This window comes from Quercus robur, chromosome 2 (genome assembly GCF_932294415.1).
Source record: "Quercus robur chromosome 2, dhQueRobu3.1, whole genome shotgun sequence".
NCBI lineage: Eukaryota > Viridiplantae > Streptophyta > Magnoliopsida > Fagales > Fagaceae > Quercus > Quercus robur.
The window spans coordinates 56,113,894-56,136,078 of NC_065535.1; the positions used below are offsets into that span (position 1 = coordinate 56,113,894).

The 22,185-nt window shown below is 36.9% G+C and overlaps 1 protein-coding gene across 3 annotated transcripts in view; it reads left to right on the forward strand.

Moving 5' to 3' along the window:
• LOC126714096 (uncharacterized) overlaps positions 1–22,185 on the forward strand; it is a 49,502-nt gene that overhangs the window by 17,535 nt on the left and 9,782 nt on the right. For 2 of the 3 annotated variants that reach the window (XM_050414093.1, XM_050414094.1), the window contains 4 exons: positions 5,468–5,565; positions 5,645–5,690; positions 10,592–10,719; positions 21,239–21,347. In XM_050414093.1, the coding sequence (XP_050270050.1) occupies positions 5,468–5,565; positions 5,645–5,690; positions 10,592–10,719; positions 21,239–21,347 (381 nt within the window). Of the gene's footprint in view, positions 1–5,467; positions 5,566–5,644; positions 5,691–10,591; positions 10,720–21,238; positions 21,355–22,185 lie in introns of all 3 variants that reach the window. The other variant, XM_050414095.1, reaches the window with a different exon arrangement.

Genomic DNA, 22,185 nt, shown 5'->3' on the forward strand with positions numbered 1-22,185 from the left:
AAAGGTGATTAAGGATATGTATGACAACTGTAACTATTGTGAGAACAAGTGGAGGCATAGTAAGTGAGTTTCTTGTCACAGTAGGATTTTACAATTATCAACTTTAAGTTGATCTCTTTACACTAGTTATAGATGAACTTTCTAGACTAATTCAAGGTGAAGTCCCTTGGTATATGCCTTTTGCAAACGATATAGCTTTAGTAGATGAAACTAGGCATGGAGTCAGCATTAAATTGGAAATATGGAGGGATGGTTTAGAATCTACTGGGTTTAGGTTAAGTAGGTCTAAAATAGAGTACATGAAGTGTGAGCTTAGTAAAATGAGAAATAAAAATGGAGTTGTAGAACTTGATGGTCAAGAGATACCAAAAGAGTGAACCTAATGCATGTTATAAACATGAATTAAAAAATAAGCTCATTATTAAAGTGAATGAAAATGGGAAGAGGCAGGTGTCATGGGAGATTAGGGGTCCTAAGAGGGTGGTTACCAAGTGGTTTCCATGCATCAACTTTAAGGGGAGTTTTGAAACGCCCCATTTTGGGGCTAGTCCCTAGTGTTCTATAATTAGGCTGGAAAAAATAGCGGGCCAAAATGTTTTAAAAAGCACATAATGTTGGGCTTGGACAGGCTATGTGCTTTTGAGTTTTTTAATAGGGAAAATGTTTAAAGAGCTACGGAATTGGGCCCGCTGTCATGGATGGTTTTTATGGAATTGGGCTAACACCTACAATTGAGCTTGGTGGTTTGGCTAGTAAAGTTGTTGAAGGGCTAGCATGTTTCACTAACAAGGTCGCAGCTTAGGAGTCAATGTCTGCTCGTGTGGGTCTAGACTCCCCCAAGGTCCAACATTTGGAATTTTAATTTTTGATGGGAGGTAGAGTTGACACAAGATTTAAATTTAGGACCACTTACTTTGATACCATGATAAGCTACCCCTTGTCCCAAAAGTTTAAGCTAATAGGAAGTGGTAATTTAATCATTTAACCACTATTTTAGCACTTCCCTTCAATTGTGCACCCATATTTCCCTTTTAAAAGCTAGGAAGCATGGACATTTCATTTAGGGTACTGTACTCATGTCATATCGTGTTGTATCGGTCATTTTATGTTAATATTTTTTTAGAAATTATTTGTGTTACTGTATTGTACCTGTGTCTGTGTCTGTGCTTCCTAGTTTAAGAGTGGCACTTAACATGTGAGTTTAACTTTTTAAATGAGAGGTAGAGTGGAGTTAATGTTCGAACTCACTTATTTAGAGCCACGATAAAGTATCACTTATTTTTAAAGTTTTAGTTGATAGGAAAGTGTGAATTTAATCACTTGACCATTATTCTAATGGTGATATTGCTAAAGAATTATGGTCTATCTTATTATGTTTATTTGGGGTACATTGGGTTATGCCTAATAGGATAGTTGATTTGTTGACCTGGTGGAATTGGTAGTTTGCTAAACATTGTAGTGGTGATGGTTGGAATGTGGTCCTATGATAATGTGGACTGTTTGGAGAGAGTGTAATAACTATATGCTTGAAGGAATTGAATGAGCTATGTTAGATTTTAAGACAATCTTTTTTACATTAGGGTTGGCTCCCTGGAGAGTTTCCTTTTTTGTATGGACAGCAGCTTGGAGGAAAGTTCTAACTTGTGAAAACCTTATAAAGAGGGGTTTTATTCAATGGTGAGTTGGTATTGTATGTGTTGTTGTAGTGGGGAGATTGTGGACCAACTTTTGATACATTGTAGTGTAGCTTGAGTTATGGAGTTTTATATTCAAGATGTTTGGGATTCAATGGGTATTAGCGGGGAAAGTTCTTGATTTATTATGTGGGTGGCGGAGTAGGGGACCTAATATCTGGATTCTTGTTCCTTTATGTTTGATGTGGACTATATGGAGGAAAAGAAATTGGCATACTTTTGAGGATGTGGACTGCACATCAACTCAATTGCAAGCATTCGTCATTAGTTCTCTTTATGAGTGGTCTTTTGTATCTAGTCTCACAGATAGTAACTATGTTCCATCCTTTGTAGAGTCGATTCAGTGTAGATATTTTCTCAATTGTAATTCTTTAGGCTACTTTGTTTATTTGTCCATGAAGTTGTCTCATTATCACCTACATAACAAAAAATATTTTTTACATTACTTTTATTATTGGATGGCTTTTTCAAGTGGTCATTCATTCTATAATACGGTAGAGATTCTTATTTTTATAATTTTTGTTAATTTGTGGTGCCTCTTAGGTACATAACTTGTGGTTATGCTTTTTCTATACTTATATTTTTTTTAACTTATCAAAAAGATATCAAGGAGTAAGTGATTTTGATATCTTAGATCAATAATTCATAAAGGATGGAGAGATTGAAGGGGATATGAATTATAGGATAAGAGCAAAGTGGATAAAGTGGAAAAGTGTCTCAAGGGTATTGGATACTCATAGAATACATATTAAGTTAAAGGGAAAGTTTTTTTTTTTTTTTTGATAAGTAAGTTAAAGGGGGGTTTTACAAGGCTAGTAAATGACTAACCATCCTGTATGTTGGGCTATTAAGAAGTAACATATTCATAAAATGTGTGTAGTTTTAGTCATGATGTTAAGATGCCTGTATGTTGGGCTATTAAGAAGTAACATATTCATAAAATGTGTGTAGTGTAAGTCATGATGTTAAGATAGATAAGTGGAAATTCAAGAAAAGATAAGTAAATAAAATGAAGAAATTTGTTTAATTATGGGGTGTCTATATTGATGTAAATATGAGGGAGAGTTGCTTGAGATGGTTTGATTATGTGCAAAGGAGAGCGATTAATGCACTTGGGAGGAAGAGTGATTTGATTCAAGTATAAAGATGGGAAGAGATAGAAGAAGACCTAAAATAAAAATGGTAGCAGTAGTAAAAGACATGTTTATTAAGGAGGTGATATAGTGTATGATTTTAAATATAATAGAATGGCAGAGAAGAATAAATGTGGTTGAGCTCGATTAGCTTGTTAAGGATTCATAGCCGACCTCAAAGTTTTGGGACTAAGGCTTTGCAATTTTTGTAGCCAAAACCTCCAATCTCTCTCATCAAAAAGTGATCTAGTGTAAGTAGTGATAATTTATTTATTTTTGATAAGTAAGAAGAGAATATTATTAATAAAAGAATAGCAAGAAAAGCACACAAAGTTCACGGTAGTGAACAAAGGAAGAAAGAAACAAAAGGATAGAAGCAGCCCCTAATCTATACTAATAGATGAAAGAAAATCTAAAAGGGTAGAACAATCCAAATAGCCCCAACAATGAGACCAATTGAAGAGGGTCCGCTGGCAATACTCTAATAACTGAACCACCGTTTTCTCCTCATCCTCAGAAGACCGTCGATTTTGTGCAGTCCAAATAGTCCACATTAAACATCCTGGAACCAAATCCCAAATATCTGAACTATGCTTCCCAAGCCAATGATACCAGCAAAATAATAAGTCCACAACTGAACCTGGCATGACCCATTCCATCCCAAACAACCGAAGCATATACATCCACAAAGAATGAGCTATCGGACAAATAAGTAATAAGTGATCCACAAATTCCGCATTACAACAGCACAAACAACAACGATTCGCCAAAGGGCGACCACGAAGCATAAGGTTATCTAAAGTTAGAATTTGACCATGGGTTGCTGTCCACATAAAAAAAGCCACCTTTTTAGAAACCTTAATTTTCCAAATTCCTTTCCAAGGGAAAGTGGAAGGAGCTGCATTTCGAATCTTATGATAAAAAGACCGAGTATCAAACTTCCCATTGCCATTAAGATCCCAACAAAATCTGTCACACCCTCCTTCCCTAGGAATTCGGGTTTGGATGAAATGAAGAAAGGAGTAGGAAGCCGCCAACTCCCAATCATTAAAGTCCCTGTGAAAACTTAACCTCCACACTCTGTCATTATCACCCACAGGAGGGCTTAACACCTCAGAAATACAAGCCTCCTTATTAGCTGAACGCAAAAATAACTGAAGATAAAGAATTTTGAGAGGAACATCATCAGTCCACTTATCATGCCAAAAAAGAATACGAGAACCATTCCCCACCACAAAAGAGAAATGCTTAGCGAAAGTTTCCCACCCTTCACTAATACTCTGCCATAACCCACAACCATGAGCCTTACTACAAACTCTAGTGCACCAACCCCCTTTTCTTTCCCCATATTTCATGGCAATGACCCTTCGCCATAGATGCGAGGTTTCATGGCCATACCTCCGAAGCCATTTCCCTAATAGAGCCTGATTAAAAGGCACCAACTTCCGAATTCCTAAACCACCCAACTCACGCGGTAAGCAAACCTTTTCCCAAGCCACTAAAGAATATTTGAAGCACTCAACTGATGAACCCTACAAAAAGATCCTTTGGATGCATTCCAATCTAGTCGCCACAACTTTAGGGATGGTAAAAAGAGAAAGGTAATACGTTGCAAGGCTTGAAAGGGTATTCTTCAGCAAGGTGAGTCTACCACCCTTTGACAAATAAAGCCGCTTCCAGCTTGAAAGCTTCTTTTCCATCCTCTCAAGGATCGGATTCCAAATAGAGGCTGTTTTGTACAAAGTACCCAATGGCATACCCAAGTAAATCATAGGCAAACTGCCCACCCTGCACTTAAGGATATTAGGCAAATACTGAATGTTACGCACCTTCCCAATAGGGACAATTTCACTTTTCCCCACATTCACCTTTGGACCGGTAAAAACTTGGAAACAAGTCAAAACTAGCCTAATAGAAAGAATCTGCTCTCTAGAGGCATCACAAAAAAGAATGATATCATTAGCAAATAGGAGGTGAGAAACCCGGATACTAGTAGAATTAACAGGACCCACATGAAAACCTTGAATGAAACCCCCTTCCTCAGTTTTCTTCAGGATACGACTTAAAACCTCCATGATTAACAGAAAGAGAAGGGGAGACAAAGGATCGCCTTGTCTGAGACCTCTAGAGTTACCAAAGAAACCAGTAGGAGATCCATTAGCCAGAACTGAGAAGCAAACGGTAGAGACACGAGTCTTTAGCTATCTCCTCCATCTATCTCCAAAGCCCATCCTCTCCAACAGATAAAACAAAGCGTCCCAATTCACATGATTGTATGCTTTCTCAATGTCTAGCTTACACACCACCCCCGGAATACGACATTTCAGTCTACTGTCTAGTGATAATTTAGATCTATCAAAATACCTAGCATTTTAATTACATGGTGCTTTCAATGCATATTGTGATGTGATTGGAGATCTTTGATTGAAATGCTATGTTATGACTGATCTTCATACATTTAATGAACGTTATATATATGTGTACATATACATATATATACATGTGTGTGTGTACACATATATATGTATATCTATATGTGTACATATATATATATATATATATTTATATGTATATATTTGTAAGGAGTTTTTACTTATTTGTTGTCATCATTTTTACGTTGCTATCATTCATGTAAGACAGGGATGGAATTCTTTGGACACTATTATTGCAGCTGAAGGGCTGGCCATGACCCTACAATCAGCTGAGAACTTAAAGGAAGCACAGGAGCTCTTTGAAAGGTGAATAGTAATGTATACAACTGTCCACAAAAGTAATATTCTGATGATTTCAAATGGAATGTATTTCTTATCCTTGCAGGTGTCTTGATGCCCGGAAAATGTTACTTCCAGAAGACCATATTCAGGTTTGATGTTTTTGCTCATTAACTCATCTTATATATTGTCAAAGTTGGATTTTTATATTTTTCATAACTAATAGATATATTTTTATTACATATAGGCTTCAGTCTTGATGTATAGACAAGATTTCTCTTTTAATTATTTACTTTAAGTTACAGCATCAGGGATTAGCAAAAGAACTTCTAAGAAACAACAATTTTCATATAAGATATTATATAGTATTCCTCTGTGTTTTTATGATTCATTATGGAGTCATTGTATCTATGTCTCATCATGTCTTATCATGCGTTATAATCTTTTTCTGTTAGAATGACTTTTGTGTGATCTAAGGATGACCACATTTCAAAAGATGTTTTGAAAAATGCAAATGCAACAGAAAAAAAGAAAAGAAAAATACTATGCATTGGAAGCACACCAAAGTGTAGATAAGACCTGTTTAAATGGTAAGACAAGAATGAAAAATGCTGAATCAAGTATATTGGGGCAAAATGTATGCAATAATCTTTAAAAGAATTTGATCTCAAGACATTGATGTATTCCGATCTTGCACAAGGATAAATGAAAAATTGCTTACTTCTTATTTGCAGCTGGATAATAATGAATTCAAATATAACATATCAATGAATATACTCTTCGAAAGAAACATTCATTTAAAATCAATCTTAAGCACACCAATGAGTTCAGTGTGCTCTAGTTCAAATGACGTCTCTTGTAAGAGCAAGTTGAAGGGTAAGGTTGTAGGTTCAATACTCACCCGGTGGGTGTGTAACTAGCAAAAAAAAAAAAAGAAAAAAAAAAGTCACAAGTACCTAAGGGGACCAAGTAAATTTTTGTAGTTGTACAATTTTAGTAATTGTAAAGCTTTATAATCATTTTCCATGAGCATGGAATAGGAATTATGAGCCTCATCATGTAATTTTAAGTTTTTAACAGATTCCCCGACCTCTTAGATTTTAGAGGTTAGATATTTTTTGTTGTTGCTCTTGTATACTTCCTGTGTATTTAGCGCAGAAAGGAAACACAATAGGATAGATACCAACTGATGCAGGATGAAAGTGCAGTACCAATTACGTTCGCCTTGGTTGTTTACTATACCAGATCATTGAAAAGCTCACCTACCAGAAATTTTTTTACAAGATACACTTGGACCAGAAAAATCCATGCTCGAAAACAAAGACAATATATATATATATATATATATATATATAGTTTTTGTTTTTGAGCATAGATTTAATTCTGTAAAAAAATTTAAATGTATTCAGGTGGGACTTTTGAAAGAAGATGAAGAAGCATTCTGAGACCCTATGGTTCCATTCATAAAGTTAAGAAGCCATTTTTGGCTATCAATAGTAGTTCCATAAACAATCCGCTGTGGGATTGTATTTTTGGATAGTGAAAATGCCATAAAGTGTGAACCAAGATCAGTGATATGAAAATCAAAATCAGAATGAGGAAGAAATAGCTTGCTTAAATAAAAGGTTCCACAACTTTAAATAACTCTTCCAGAGGAAACTAATAAAAAAATTTCTTACAATTCACCACACCAAGGTGAAAGGATTCGAACCTAAAAAGCTCACCTACCAGAAATGTTTTTACAAGATACACTTGGACCAGAAAAATCCATGCTCGAAAACAAAGACAATATATATATATATATATATATATATAGTTTTTGTTTTTGAGCATAGATTTAATTCTGTAAAAAAATTTAAATGTATTCAGGTGGGACTTTTGAAAGAAGATGAGGAAGCATTCTGAGACCCTATGGTTCCATTCATAAAGTTAAGAAGCCATTTTTGGCTATCAATAGTAGTTCCATAAACAATCCGCTGTGGGATTGTATTTTTGGATAGTGAAAATGCCATAAAGTGTGAACCAAGATCCGTGATATGAAAATCAAAATCAGAATGAGGAAGAAATAGCTTGCTTAAATAAAAGGTTCCACAACTTTAAATAACTCTTCCAGAGGAAACCAATAAAATTTTTTTTTACAATTCACCACACCAGGGTGAAAGGATTTGAACCTAAAAAGATGTGCTGACCAGACTGTGCTACACCCTGTCTTACCAACTCTCTAGCTCTTCATCGTTCGCCTCACCTCACTGCCGATTGCCGTGCTCCTTAGGCCGTGAATGAATTGAAACTGCCACTTGGCCTGGGTCTAGTTCCGATCAGGAGAAATAATGATTGGAATAGATAGCTTAGTGGCTTAGCTAGGCTTTGGCAATCCAAATTCCAATGGTATCATGCCTACAGAGGTCAGTTTTGACGACTGCTGTGGCTCCACACGAGTAGTGGATGGTTGAGATAGAGAGGGATGGGCTTTCTCTCGCTTTTGGCATATTGGGCCCTGATGGCAAGCTCGCACAACGGGCTATTAGCTCAATGGTAAAGTGTGACCCTGATAATTGCATTGTTGTTCCTGGGCTGTGACAGCTCTGAGCCACATGGCTACTGCAATGGTCATTGTCACCTATTAAGGATTCTGCATTCGGCGTATTGGGAGCTAAGAAAACTCCCTTCCACTGATTGCTTTGGGAGCTCTTTGCAGTCTTCCTGTGGGATAAGGCTTCTTTGCTTGGTGCTGATGGTTAGTTTGGAATATAATGACACCCCCTATTTGAGTAAGGCTGAAAGCATCAGCATGCATGAAAGCAGAAGGAATCCAGACACCGATAGGCAAAGGGACGAAGGATGGAGCATGCAAAGTTGATCGCTCTCCTGTCGTGTGGCCTGTTGGTCCTAAGCAGTGTCTAGATCTTGTTCTAGCTTAATGAAACTCTTAAATCCATAATGGTTTCCTTGAATCCACAAGGAAAACCTGGAATCTACCAGAAAAAGAGAAAACCTCTGAAATTTTATTAATGAAATTCTAAACTTCTGAATTTAATTTTTATTTTACATATTGCTGGCCTATTCAAAGGCTTCAGAAAACTTATTTTTCAAGTAGAAATATTCTTAAACTGATCCTAATTGATACCCTACCATATAGGGCTCTAATTTGACTAGGAAAGTATAAAATACACCTAAAATCAAGGAAATATAAAAAGTTAACAAACGATAAAAATTATCCCCATATTCTGTCCTACATCAGCATTAGGTTCTGTGTAGGGTTGTGGGAAAATGTCTTAGTAATATAGCTTGACCTCTTAGATTTTAGAGATTATTATTTTTTTTTATAAGTAAGAAGATGTATATTCAAAAAACTGCTTTATGCAAAGTAGCACAAAGCCTATCAAACAATACAAAAAAAGAGATAAAAGCAAAAACTTAAAAGAAAAGCTAATTACAAAGAAAGAGAGAGCTAAGGAACAAAGGGAGAGAATCACCAGATGTGAGTCCTCAAGCCCTAGACCAATCATAGAGGGAACCGGTAAAGAGAGCAAGCAACTGGTTATCGGATCTATCTAAATCTCCAAAAGTCCGCCAATTGCATTCCTTCCAAATATAGTAATTCCAAATGTTAGATGAGTGCTTCCCCAACCAATTCCACCAACCAAAGAGGAAATTTGCCACCGAATGTGAGGGAAGCCATAAAATCCCAAAAGTTCTAAAGACAAAGCTCTATAGCCGATAAGCCTTTCTATAGTGTAATAACAAATGATCCACTGTCTCATCACAACAACAACACATAATGCACTAGTCAACGAAATCAAAGCCCCTAACCCGCAAGTTATCGCCTGTAAGAATCCTATCCCATGTGACTGTCCAAACAAAGAAAGAGACACATCAGGGTGCCTTAACCTTCCAAATACCTTTCCATGGAAAAACAACGGAAGAAGAACCATGTAGCTTATGATAAAATGAATGGATATTAAAATCCCCATAACATAGAGATTATTTATATTTTAATTTTGTAAAAGCAAAAGGTGTTCATTTGTATATGTTAAGAATTTCAAGGAGTTTTCTGGACAGTAACTGAAACAGTAAGTTTGACTTTGTATTTAGTGTAAGTGAATACATGTTGATTTATCCAACAAAAATGTGGTGAGATGAGAACTTAAGTCTGGTTGAGAAAGAAGAAATTTCAGCAACAAATAAGATTAAAGTAAAGAAAAAAATAATAAGATTGAAGTTGGAACAATCGAATATCAATTTTCTTGGCTCAAAGAGCTCAAGAAATGTTTAAATTTGAAATTTCATGAAAAACTTGAAATTTCAAATTCATGGAAGTTTTTCATGAAACTTGTTAGAGTTTATTGATCACTCTACTTTGAGCAAAGTTTAGTTTGTTGTACATCTAGTATGCCCCATGTGTACTTGATGCTTTTCTATTTCCTATTAAAATTATTACTTATCAATTTATTTATTTAATTTCAATTTCATGAAATAGATAAGAGAAAACTGCCTACAATGCCTCTTATTGCTTCTGCTAATCTCTGCTTGGCAATTTGTTTTCCCTATGTTTGGTTTTGCTCCCACCGATGGTTGTTAGTGCATATGTTGGAAATACCACCATGGAAACTTGTTGATAGCGACTGCTTTGGGTTCTCTATGATAACCTTTTATATATATTTTTTCCTCTAAGATATGCTGAAAGCGTTAACTATCGAGTTTCAAGACATTTATAATTTAACTCACTCTGGCCTCTTTTCTCTTTAGACTCTGAATGCCTCAATATTTATATGAAACTCAACATTTTGGTACTTTTCTTTCTATGTTGATTTCAGACTCAAATCCTAGAACATATCCAGTCTAACAGAAACACAATCAAAAGGATTTAAACTGTGACCAGACTTGATTGGAAAAGTGATGTCTAAAATAATAGTCTTCCACCCCCCCCCCCCCCCTCCCCCCCCCCCCCCCCCCACCCTCTCATTTTTATTGATATTTGATAATAAAATGCGCAAGAGGAAAAGATGATAGACACCTTGCCTGAGGATTTCTTTTTCTTTCCCATTGGCAGATTGGTGCCAACATGCTTAACATTGCTAGGGTGGCAATGCTTAATTGCAACAGACTAAGGAAGTTGGATATTTCTGGTGCAATTTCTGAGCTTGAAAAGGCAAAGGATCTTTTAGAAAATTCCATAAGGTTAGTTTCACTTTGCCACATTTTAACTATATTAGAATTAAATTAAAAAAAGAAAAAGAAGAAAAAAACTGGGTTTAAAAAAAAATGTCAAGAGTAAAATAACCATTCATGTTTTTCATTGTTTCATACATTTTTTATTTATTAAAAAAATTGTTCAATTGATTACTATGTTATTTTTTTCATTTTTTTTAATCTATTGTTTGTTGTCTCCCCCCCTCCCCGCGGCTCTGCTATGTACTTTAGTGTTTTCCTTTCTTACTGGGGTCATTTTTATTTGATTTATATCCATATTGAGGAAGATACAGGTGCTAACAGTTAATTAGAAAAGTAATACCAACTTTCTCATCTTTGAAGCTATGAAATTGCATCTTGAAAAACTTTACTTTCTTCTATTCCGCTCTATAGTTTGATGATTTGCTTACTTAAGATGGAAAAAGTCAACATTCTTAGTGCTTTCATACCTTCTAAGGAGTGTTCTTCGCCTAAGTTTTAGATAGGGTTATAGGATAGTATAAGTTTTCAAACATTATAAAATTTATACATTTTTTGGGAAAAGTACATTTTAACCCTATAATTTAGGGGAACAAATTAAACCTATAGTTTCAAAAGTAATAAGTTAATCCATGAGGTTTTAATAAGTAACAAATTACCACCGCACACCCTTGACGCGATGACTCCACAAGTATAAGTGTTTGTGGAGTGTGGGGGGGGGGGGTGAGGGCCGGGATTTAAGTCTCTAAGAGGGAGCTTCACACATATATATACTTAGATTAGGCTAGAGTAGAATTTTCATCTTGTAAAAAAACAAATAATAATAAATTTAAGTAACAAATTAAACTTTATAGTGTTAAGAGAAATAAGTTAAACCTTGAGGTTTTGAAAAGTAATAAATTAACCCTTATTCCATATTAAATCCCTAACATACGTACACCATTCCACTTAAATGGGCTAAGATTTAATTTATTTCCTTTTGAAACTTATTTTTTTATTTGTTAATTTGAAAACTATAGGGCTTAATTTGTTACCTTTTGAAACCTTAGGTTTAATTTTTTAATTTTATACTATTAGAATTATGTGGTTAAATAATTCAATTTACCATTTCCCAATAGTTTAAGCTTTTGGGACAATTGGTAATATGATATCAGAGTAGGAAGTCCTGAGTTGGATCCCTGTCTCCTCCACTCTACCTTTCATTGAAAATCCCACGTGTTGAGTATTACCTATTAAAAGGTAGTTTGAGCTCACATGTGAGGGGAATTGTTAGAATTATGGGGTTAAATTATTAAATTTATCATTTCCTAATAGCTTAAGTTTTTGGGATAATCGGAAATTTAACATAAACTGTAGGGTTTAATTTGGTTACTCTCCTTAAACTATAAGGTTTAGTTTGTTAATTTGATTAAAAGGCTTGCCAAACATACCCACCTAACAAAACTATCAACCTTCTAATGTGAATAATTATTGCTTGAATTTGAATTTCACCACCTAAGGAAGCCCGGCTACCTTAGATTAGTCAGATATCTTGTTCTTTTCCTCTACTCCAATCGGGTATGGGTGGTTTTCGTAGTTTCTTTATTGAATCCAAATTTTTCCAATTGGTGGTAGAGGAAGGGGGACATTTATTTTTTGCTACGGATCTTTGAATGGGGCAAATATTTTATGAAATCAGTTTTTATGGGTAAGAGTGCGGCACACTGGTTGATGAAGAATATCGAATACTTTGTAGTCGGGATTAGTTCCAAGCAGTTTTTTACTTTCAGGGATGGTGATATTGCCTACACTTTCCAACGGAGTTCCAACTCTTTTGGCAATTTCTTATTTTTGACTGAACTCAAAGTTGGCGGGTCTAGGAGATCTGTCATTATCCCTGAGGGCAGTGCAAAGAATGGTTGGAAGACATTTGGGCTTGAGTTAAGAAAGATGTTGGAACCTAACCAATATGCTGTGGGTGGTTCAGGCCTTACAAAGTTTGTTGCCCAGCCGCATAGTTGTAATTCAGAGTTTCAAAACTCAAGAACTTTTGCTGAAACTGTACAAGGCCATGTGCAAGGCCATCATGCACAAGCTTTGGACAGCAAGAATCCAGAGCAGTTGTTCATCAAAGACAAGGGGAAGATACAGTCAGGGGAGGAGAGGAAGGTGATGCTAAACTCAGAACCTGCAAAGGTGGTGATGAGCAGTAAACTGGTGACCAAAAAATGTCTGGTAGCCGTAGGTGGAGGATCTGTGAAATCCTGGAGTATTGACGTGGATATTAATTTAGGGGAGACAATTCCGGTAGGATATAAAAAGAGATTTCCTTTAAGATTTAATTCAAATTCAAATAATTCTGACTATGGTGTGGGGAATGATTTTAGGAATTCATGCTAGACAGGGAAAGGTTTGACTGTGGAGGTGGGTGAGAAAGGAAAGAGGCGGGCCTCTTGGGATTTTAATAAAGATGGACCACACATTTTTAAGTGGATAACACAGGGGAAAATTATTTCTGATGGCAAGCCAAATTTGGGCTGTGATCCAAAGCCCTCTGATGGCAAGGGCTATGACCCAAATCCCACGTTGACCCAACACTGTGTGGGCTTCAGTTACCCACCCAACTCTTGCTTCTCAGGCCTGAGTTTCTTTGAAGTGGGCGAGCACTCCTACAAAGCCAGTACCGGCTTGAAGCCACTAGCCCATACTTCGACAGCAAAGGAGTGCTCTATCGTCTCATGCGATCACTTAGGCCATGTTTAGTTTGGTCATAACCCATATCTCAAAACTTAGAACTCAAACTCATATCCCATAACTCATATCTTTATTTCCACTCTAACTCAAATCTCTAAAATTTGTGTTTGGTTCCAAATCTAAGTTATATCTCTCACTCTTTAACTCCAATTTTTGGCAAAATGATGGAGCCCACCCACTGTCACTACATAGAACGGTCACATGTGTACCCGTGTGTGACATTCTCTCTCTTCTACTTTCATTTTATTGCTCTGCCTTGACCATCACAAAACCCAGCAAGAAACAGATTTTATGCCTATGCACACCACAAGACCATTTCACAAAACCCAGCAAGAGACTGATTTCCCTCCCACTTCCAACACCACTCCAAGTTTCAGATTTTTTTTTTTTTTTTCTCTCTCTTACCCACAGCCCAAAAACCACATATGCAAACCCTCTTAAACATACAAACATAAACCCATAGACACCCAAATCAAAACAGAGATGATTGATGAGAGGGTTTGTATATGTGGTTGTCAAGAATCAGCCCGATTGTTGAGACGAATCGGGTTTCAAAGGGAACCAAAGATTCAGAGCCATGGTTGTGGGTTTGATCGGTGAACATGGTGGAGTGGGTCTGAAGAAAAAGAAAGAAAGAAAGAAAGAAAAAGAAAAGGAAAGAAGAAGAAGAGAGAAAGAAAAAACTAGGAAAAAGAAGAGAAAAAAAAAAAAAAACCGTTGGTGACTTGGTGGTGGAGTGGGTCTGAAGAAGAAAAAAAAGGGCCGTTGGGTGGAGTTGTCTAAAGAAGAAAGAAAGGAAGAAGAAAGAAGAAAAAAAAGCAAAGTGGCATTAATGACTTGATAGTGACAAGTCAGAAAAATGGGTCCCACAATTTTTTTTTACAACTTTGCCACTATAACTCATATTCCATAATTTGAAAACACAAAAAATTTGTTTTCATTTTTCATCACTCAAACTCAATTTTTTGAGTTTTGAGTGATGGAAACAACACTCAAAAATTTTCCCAAACAAACTTTTTTTTTTTTTTTGGGCCCCACGTTTTTTTGGATTATGGGTGATGGAAACTGAGTTATATAACTCACTTTCCACCCAATCCAATCTCAGGGAACAACATTGGGCCGATAGGCAAAGACTCTGATGGAGGTCAGTTGTGGATTTTCCAATGATATCAACTTCGATGGACTCGAGATGGCTCTGGGCACGACTGACAAGGTGAGTTTGCATACATCTAAGGGTCTTTTCTTGGCCGATCTTCTTCAGAGTTTGTCGAATGCTGGGTTTGTGGACTTTGGTGACAAGGGAAGGGTTGAAGCTAGAAATGAGAGTCGTGTGTGCTTGTTTCAAGGGATGGAGGACAAGTGTGTCATGCCAAGTGTAGTTACCGAGACCAATCAGCCCAACTTAGCAGGATTACCATCGATGGCAAATTGTGTACTACTGGAGCTGTGTCTATCAATGGTGGGGGAAATGGTTTTGTTAGAAATGGGTCTGGGTGCTAAGGAGAGGTTTTCATATTGTAGTCCACTAATTACTATTGCTCCTTCTAGGTTGGCTTTGCTAGGTGAAGTGCACTGTGGTACTAAGGTGATGGGTCTCGAAAGTCCGTTGGATATTTCTAATGGGTGAAGTACAGAATTCCAGGTTTTGGTAAGTTGGTTGGGCTCCCTATTAGTCGCCATGAGAAGCTGTGTATTGCTCATCTTCAAAGGCTAGAAAAGGAGATGACGGATGCCAATATGTTGCGGAGAAAAGCAACTGTTAACCGAACTGTTGCTACTTCTACATGTAAAGGGAAGAGAGAATTGAAGAATTTAATCTCCTCGGTTAATTATGATGGGAGGTAGAGTGCTAGTTGTGCAGCAGAGAGTGCAGTTGGGAAGTACTTGTCCTTATGAAGCTGAAAATGGTCTTTTGGAATGTTAGAGGATTGAATGATTCTCAGAAACGTTTGGTAGTGCAAAACTTGTTACATGAGTGGAAGTGTGATGTTGTATGTCTTCAGGAAACAAAGCTTGTTAGCATGGATAGACAGATGATTTGCAGCCTGTGGAGTTGTCCTTTTGTGGATTGGGTGGCTTTAGATGCTGATTAGACAGCTGGTGGAGTTTTGATTATGTGGGATAGAAGGGTTTTAGAAAAGTTGGAGGTTTTGGTAGGTTCTTTCTCTGTGTTGGTTCAGTGGCAAGGTGTGAAAGATGGTTTTATTTGAGCATGTTCAGGGGTTTATGGCCCAAATGCTAATAGTGTTAGGGAACATATGTGGGATGAATTGGTTGGTATTCAGCAATATTGGAATGTTCCTTGGTGTTGCATTGGGGATTTCAACATAGTCCTATTTTGGACCACTTCCCACTTCTTTTGGAGGCTGGGGGTATGGAGAGGGGGAAGAATCCTTTTAGATTTGAGAGCATATGGTTGAAGACAGATGGGTTTGTTGATAGAGTTTTTTCTTGGTGGAATCACCATTCTTTCTCTGGTACACCTAGTTATGTATTTGCTAAAAAACTGAAGGCTTTGAAGGAAGACATTATTTAGTGGAATTGTAGTGAGTTTGGCAATGTCGGTCGTCAGAAGAAAGAATTACTAGGGGCTTTAAATTTATTAGATGCTAAGGAAGGGGATCTTGGACTCTTTGTGGCAAAGATTCATGAGAGAAATTCAGTGAGATCTCAAGTAGAGCATCTTCTTTCATTGGAGGAGATCTCTTGGAGACAAAAATCGAGAATGTTATGTATCAAGGTGGGTGATAGTAATACTAAATTTTTCCATAAGGTGGCTAATTCCCGTAGAAGGTAGAGTCATTTGAGTTTCTTGGAAGTGGATGGGGTGATCTATGAGGAGGGATCAGAAGTGGCTATTCAATTTTATAAAACTTTGTATCTAGAGATAGAGGAGTGGCAGCCTTTTGTGGAAGGATTGGAGTTTGATCAAATTGGGGGGATGGAGAGGGGCTGGCTGAAAAAGAGGTTTGAGATGGAGGAGATTCAATCGGTTGTCAAAGAATTGGAAGGGGATAAAGCTCCATGTCTAGATGGCTTCTCTATGACCTTTTTCTATCATTGTTGGAGAGTTGTGGAAAAAGACGTCTTAGCAGTCTTTGAAGAGTTTTATCAGCATTGTAAGTTTGAAAAATCTCTTAATGCTACCTTTATTTCCTTAATCCCGAAGAAGAATGATGCCTCTAATATTTGAAATTTCAGACCTATTAGCTTGTTGGGGAGCATTTATAAGATCTTGGCTAAGGTTCTAGCAAATCGTTTGAAAGTGGTGTTAGATCAGCTGATATCTGAATCTCAAAATAGTTTTGTGGGCGGTAGACAGATCCTTGATTTAGTCCTTATTGCCAATGAGTGTGTTGATAGTTCGGTGAAGAGTAAGATTTCGGGGGTGATTTGTAAACTAGATATTGAAAAAGCATATGACCATGTGAGTTGGGAGGCTCTTCTAAATTTGTTGTAGATAATGGGTTTTGGGGAGAAATGGTGTAGATGGATTTGTACTTGTATCTTCACAGTTCAGTTTTCTGTGTTAGTCAATGGGTCTCCTGTTGATTTTTTGGTATTTCAAGGGGATTGTGTCAAGGAGATCCGTTGTCTCCCATGTTATTTTTGGTTATGATGGAAGTGTTTAGTAGGATGGTGGGGAGAATGGAAGGGGTAGGTTTACTTCATGGTTTTAAGGCTGTTGGTAGGAGGGGTGGAGGGAATGTGTTTCACATCTGTTGTTTGCAGATGATACTATCCTTTTTTGTGATGCAAATGTGGAACAGATCCTACATGTTCGGTTGTTACTACTTTGTTCTCAGGTTGTGACAGGCTTGAAGGTCAACGTGTTTAAGAGTGAAATGGTTCCTATAGGGGAAGTGAATAATGTGCATGCTTTGGCAGAGATTTTGGGTTATAAGCAGTGTTGTTAAAAGCGCTGAGCACACTTAAGCGCAAAGGCCTCCTGGAGCCTAGGCGCAAAGCGCAAAGTGCAAGCGCGCGCCTGATCGATGTGAAGCGCACATTTAAAAAAAATTAATAAATTCAAAAAAAAATTATTAATGATCAATACAACAATCAAGTGATCAATTAATCATATAAATTACAATAAATCATTTTATATAATTTATATAATATTTATATAATTCTTTTGTGCTTTACAAAATATATGCAACCATGATATTTAATGGCTAGAATGTTAAATAATGTTATCTTTGGGAGTGTCTAATTTAGCGTTTGTTTGTGTGGTTGTGGTTAAAAGTTCAAAAATATCTAAAGAGATAGGCTTAGGTGTATGGTAGCACATCACACTATTAGTTTTTATATATTAAATCAATGGCTTATATCAAACATATTTAGATCTAATGGCTAAAAATCAAATCAGGATTAAAAAAAAAAAAAAAATTACAAAGAGCTCAAAAAAGTGCACTTTGCACTTAATAAAAAAGCTCAAAAAAGCGCATTTAAAGCGTGCTTTTGTGAGGGCGCTTCGCTTTAGAGGGAAAAAGCCCCAAGGGCTTTGCACTCTACGCTTTGCGCTTAAGCGCGCTTTTAACAACACTGGTTATAGGGTTGGATCTTTTCCAATGACTTATCTTGGTATGCCGTTGGGGGCGTCTCATAAGTCTCCCTCAATTTGGAATCCTATTTTGGAAAGTATTGAATAGAAGTTATCTTGGTGGAAGAAGTTGTATTTGTCAAAAGGTGGTAGACTGAACTTGCTTAAGAGTACGCTATCTAGCCTCGCTACTTATTTTTTTTAATCTCTTTTCACCATTCCTACTCACGTGGCTAACAAAATTGAGAAGTTGCAAAGGGATTTCTTGTGGGGTGACTACAATACACATCTGTTGGGATGGGATAAGGTGTGTATGCCCATTGCTAATGGCGGTTTAGGAATTCGGAAACTGACCACCTGCAATAAAGCCTTACTAGGAAAATGGCTTTGACAGTTCGGGGTTGAGGAGACTTGGATTTGGAGAAGGGTAGTAGCTTTGAAATTTGGGGAAGAATGGGGGGGTGGACCTTCAAGCTGGGAAGGGGTGTCCACGGGTGTGATTTGTGGAGGAGTATTTGGAAGGGTTGGGAAGCTTTTAGCAAAAATATCCAATTTAAGGTTGGGTTGGGGAATACAGTGAAATTTTGGACAGATCGGTGGTGTGGTGAGCTTCCTCTCCATTTGGCTTTCCCAGTCTTGTATAATTTTGCTACTAACAAAGCAGCCTCTGTAGAATCTTCTTTGTTATGGCAAGGAACGGGTGGTAGGAGAGATTGGGATGTTCGTTTCATTCGGGGTCCTAATGATTGGGAGGTGGACGTGGTGGATGATTTCTTTTGGTTCTTGGCATCTAAGTTACCTTTAGCAGATGATAGTGATTGCATGAGATGGAAGTTGACTAAGAATGGGGATTTTAATATCCGTTCTTCTTATCATAAGTTGCATGGTTCTTCCTCCGTGGTTTTTCCCTGGAAAGGTATTTGGAAGGTTAAGGCACCTTGTTGTGTCTCTTTCTTTGTTTGGACAGTTGCCTGGGATAGGATTCTCACAGGTGATAACCTAGGAGTAGGGGTTTCGATTTCGTTGACTGGCATTATGTGTCGTTGTTGTGGGAAGACAGTAGATTATTTGTTGCTATATTGTGGAAAGGCTTATTGGTTATGGAGCTTTGTCCTTAGAACTTTTGGGATTTTGTGGGTGTTCTCAAGATCTGTAGCAGATTTCTTGTTTGGTTGGTGGAATTGGTTGGGGAAGCATTCTTCTAGCATTTGGAATTTAGTTCCGTTGTGTTTGATGTGGTGCATTTGGAGGGAACGCAATCAGCGCACTTTTGACGACTTAGATTGATTTGATGATCAGCTGCTTTCTTTTTTTACTGGTTTCCTTTATGATTGGGCTAGGGCTTGGGGGCTCACATCTAGTGACTCTCTTCCCTTGTTCCTTAGCTCTCTCTTTCTTTGTAATTAGTTTTCTTTTTTCTTCATTATAATCTCTGATATGCTTTGTGTTTCTTTGCATAAAGCAGTTTTTTGAATATACATCTTTCTTACTTATCAAAAAAAAAAAAAAAAAAAAAAAAAAAAAAAAAAATTATTGCTTGAGGATGAGTTGAGGGACCTGTGCTCCAAACTGAAACTTTACTTTCTCATAAGGAAAGGAATTGTAGTAGCTTTAAAATTCCAATAATGAAGCCGATTTAGAGACATCATTTTTTATATCGGAAGCTATTTAGATTTCACTTGAAGATACCAGGGAGTTTTTGTGAAAATACTACAGAATTTGTGAAAGGATCAAGTGTGTGTTTAGGTTGAGTGATGGGATTAAGTGTTTGGGTGTTTAAGGGTTAGGGTTGGTATGAAATCAAGATTAGGGTTTTCAGGTGTGAGGGAATTAGTGGGTGATGAAGTTGATTATGTATGTGGGATTTAGGGAGCCAAAACTTTAGGGAGAGAGAGATTAAGAGAGAGAGAGAGGGTGAAAAATGCATCAATTAAGGCTTACATGAGAGCTTATATACATTGCCAAACCCAATTGCCATTTAAAGATGTCTAATTACATTTTAACATGTGTTAAATGTTGGGAAACACCTGCACGGATACGGGTACAGATACGGTATGGCAACACGGTAATTTTTGAAAAAGTAGGACATGGGTACGACATGGATATGTATATTAATTAATTATATGTGTGTGTGTGTGTTCAATAAAAGGAATAAGTTGCAGATGATAATTGCTTGAAAATAGGAGTGGAGATGGTTCAAATAAAGCTGAAACTTTCTGCTCCCCTATTAAATATTATCACGTGAAAGGCACACAAAACAAAGAAAGTAAAAATAAATAGGCCAAAATGCAAAACCCACCATCTAATTTCACCATTTATTATTTATTTCTTAATTAAAGAAAAAAAAAAAAAAAAACCCAGAAGAAGAAGAAGATCAGCATGACAAGAAGAAGAACAAAAGATCAGATTAGGATTTTTAACCTTTTTTCCCCCTCTCCTTGCTGTGTCCCGTCTGTGTCCTAGCCGTGTCCTGGCTGTGTCCAACTATTAAAAAAAAAAGGGAAGGACAGACATGCAGCTGTGTTGTACGTGTACGCTGTGTCCCGTACCTGTACGACATGGGCACGGCAGGCAAATTGCCGTGTCTGTGCTTTCTTGGTTAAATGAGGCCATAAACTGACCCTGACAAAATAATGTTATCCAACTCATTTATGCATGTGCTAGTATTATCCAACTCTATAACTATTACAAAAGTGCTCTATCACATCTAACTCTTGATAAGCTGCAATCTGAGCGCTAACTTGATCAGTCAAGGTGCCGACATGTCCATGCCAGCTGGAGGAAGCTTCCCTAGAAAAAATGTGCCCCGTTGAATGAGCTGGTGATGATTGGCACTTCTGATGCAAATGGAAGTGCTGATATGTGGCTTTGGACTGCCGATTGGAAGTTGCACCCAGATTGTCCAGATTTTCTTATTGTAATTTTCTCTATATTGTCCAGATTTGGCTTCTAACATTTTTATTGTATTGTAATTTTCTCTATATTACACACACACATGACAAGCCTCCATGAATTGTCCAGCATGTTTCACTCTTTTCTTTTCTTCTTTTATTTTATATACAGGAGAATCAAAACACAGCTGTTATTGGTTTGCATGTTTTTTATTATTATTGATTTTAATTTTTCAAAATTTCCTTGACAAACAAAATGCGCAAATCTGGTAAATTTGCTCTAATTTTATTTTTCCTAGAGTCCCTTTTTCTGTTTTGTAGATTCTTACAGACCAGTCATACAGTTCTTTTTCCATGATAGGATTTCACAACGAGTTTTGGATAAATTGATTAAACAAAAAGTCATCACGAAAGGTTATGGTGCACCTGGAGAAACAAGGAGGGATGGCCGTGTGGCATTACTCATACTGGTCAGTGGTCAGTTTCCTTTTCTATATTGAGATATCTGCTTCTCATGGAAATTCTAGTTTTGACATGATTCTTCTTTTTATCTTCTTGATTAGTGGTCAGGAGCTGTATTTGATAATAGTCTTTTACTCATATCAACTGAAACTCTTGTTTTTAATGATTTTAACATTTTTCATTCTTACTGCCATCAAAGTTGCAACAACAACAACAACAACAACAACGGACCCTTAATCCCAAATATTTTAAGGTTGATGATGGATCCTCAATAGACTAGTTGGGATTGCCACATGTATTCTTTTCTGCCATTCTATCCCATAAGTTGTACATTGTTACTTTCTTAATTGATGTGTCCTTTGTTAGAATTATGGTTGAGTCAGTAATTTTCATGGTATCAGAGCAGGAGGTCTCAAGTTCGATCCTTATTTCTACTCTGCCTCCCATTTAAAATGTTAAAAATCCCACATTTTGGAGCCCATTTATTAAGGGGGAATTTAGGTCCACACATAAAGGAGAGTGTTAGAATTATGGTTAAAGGATAAAATTCACAACTTCTTAACAGCTTAAGCTTTCAGGACAATTTGTAATCTCTCATCATTTTTTACTACAACTAATGTTATTTTTTATTTTTTATCTCTACTTTTTTTTGTTCCCCCAACTTGAATCAACTCACCTTTCTAACTGGTGCATTAATCGCTCCCTTCTAAATATGTTCAAACCATGTTAAGTGACTGTCCCTCCATCTTTCCATCTTTTCATCAATAGGGGCCACCCCTATTTTTAGGCGAATTTCCTCATTTTGAATTGTATCTTTTCATGTATTTCCACTTCTTCATCTTTTAG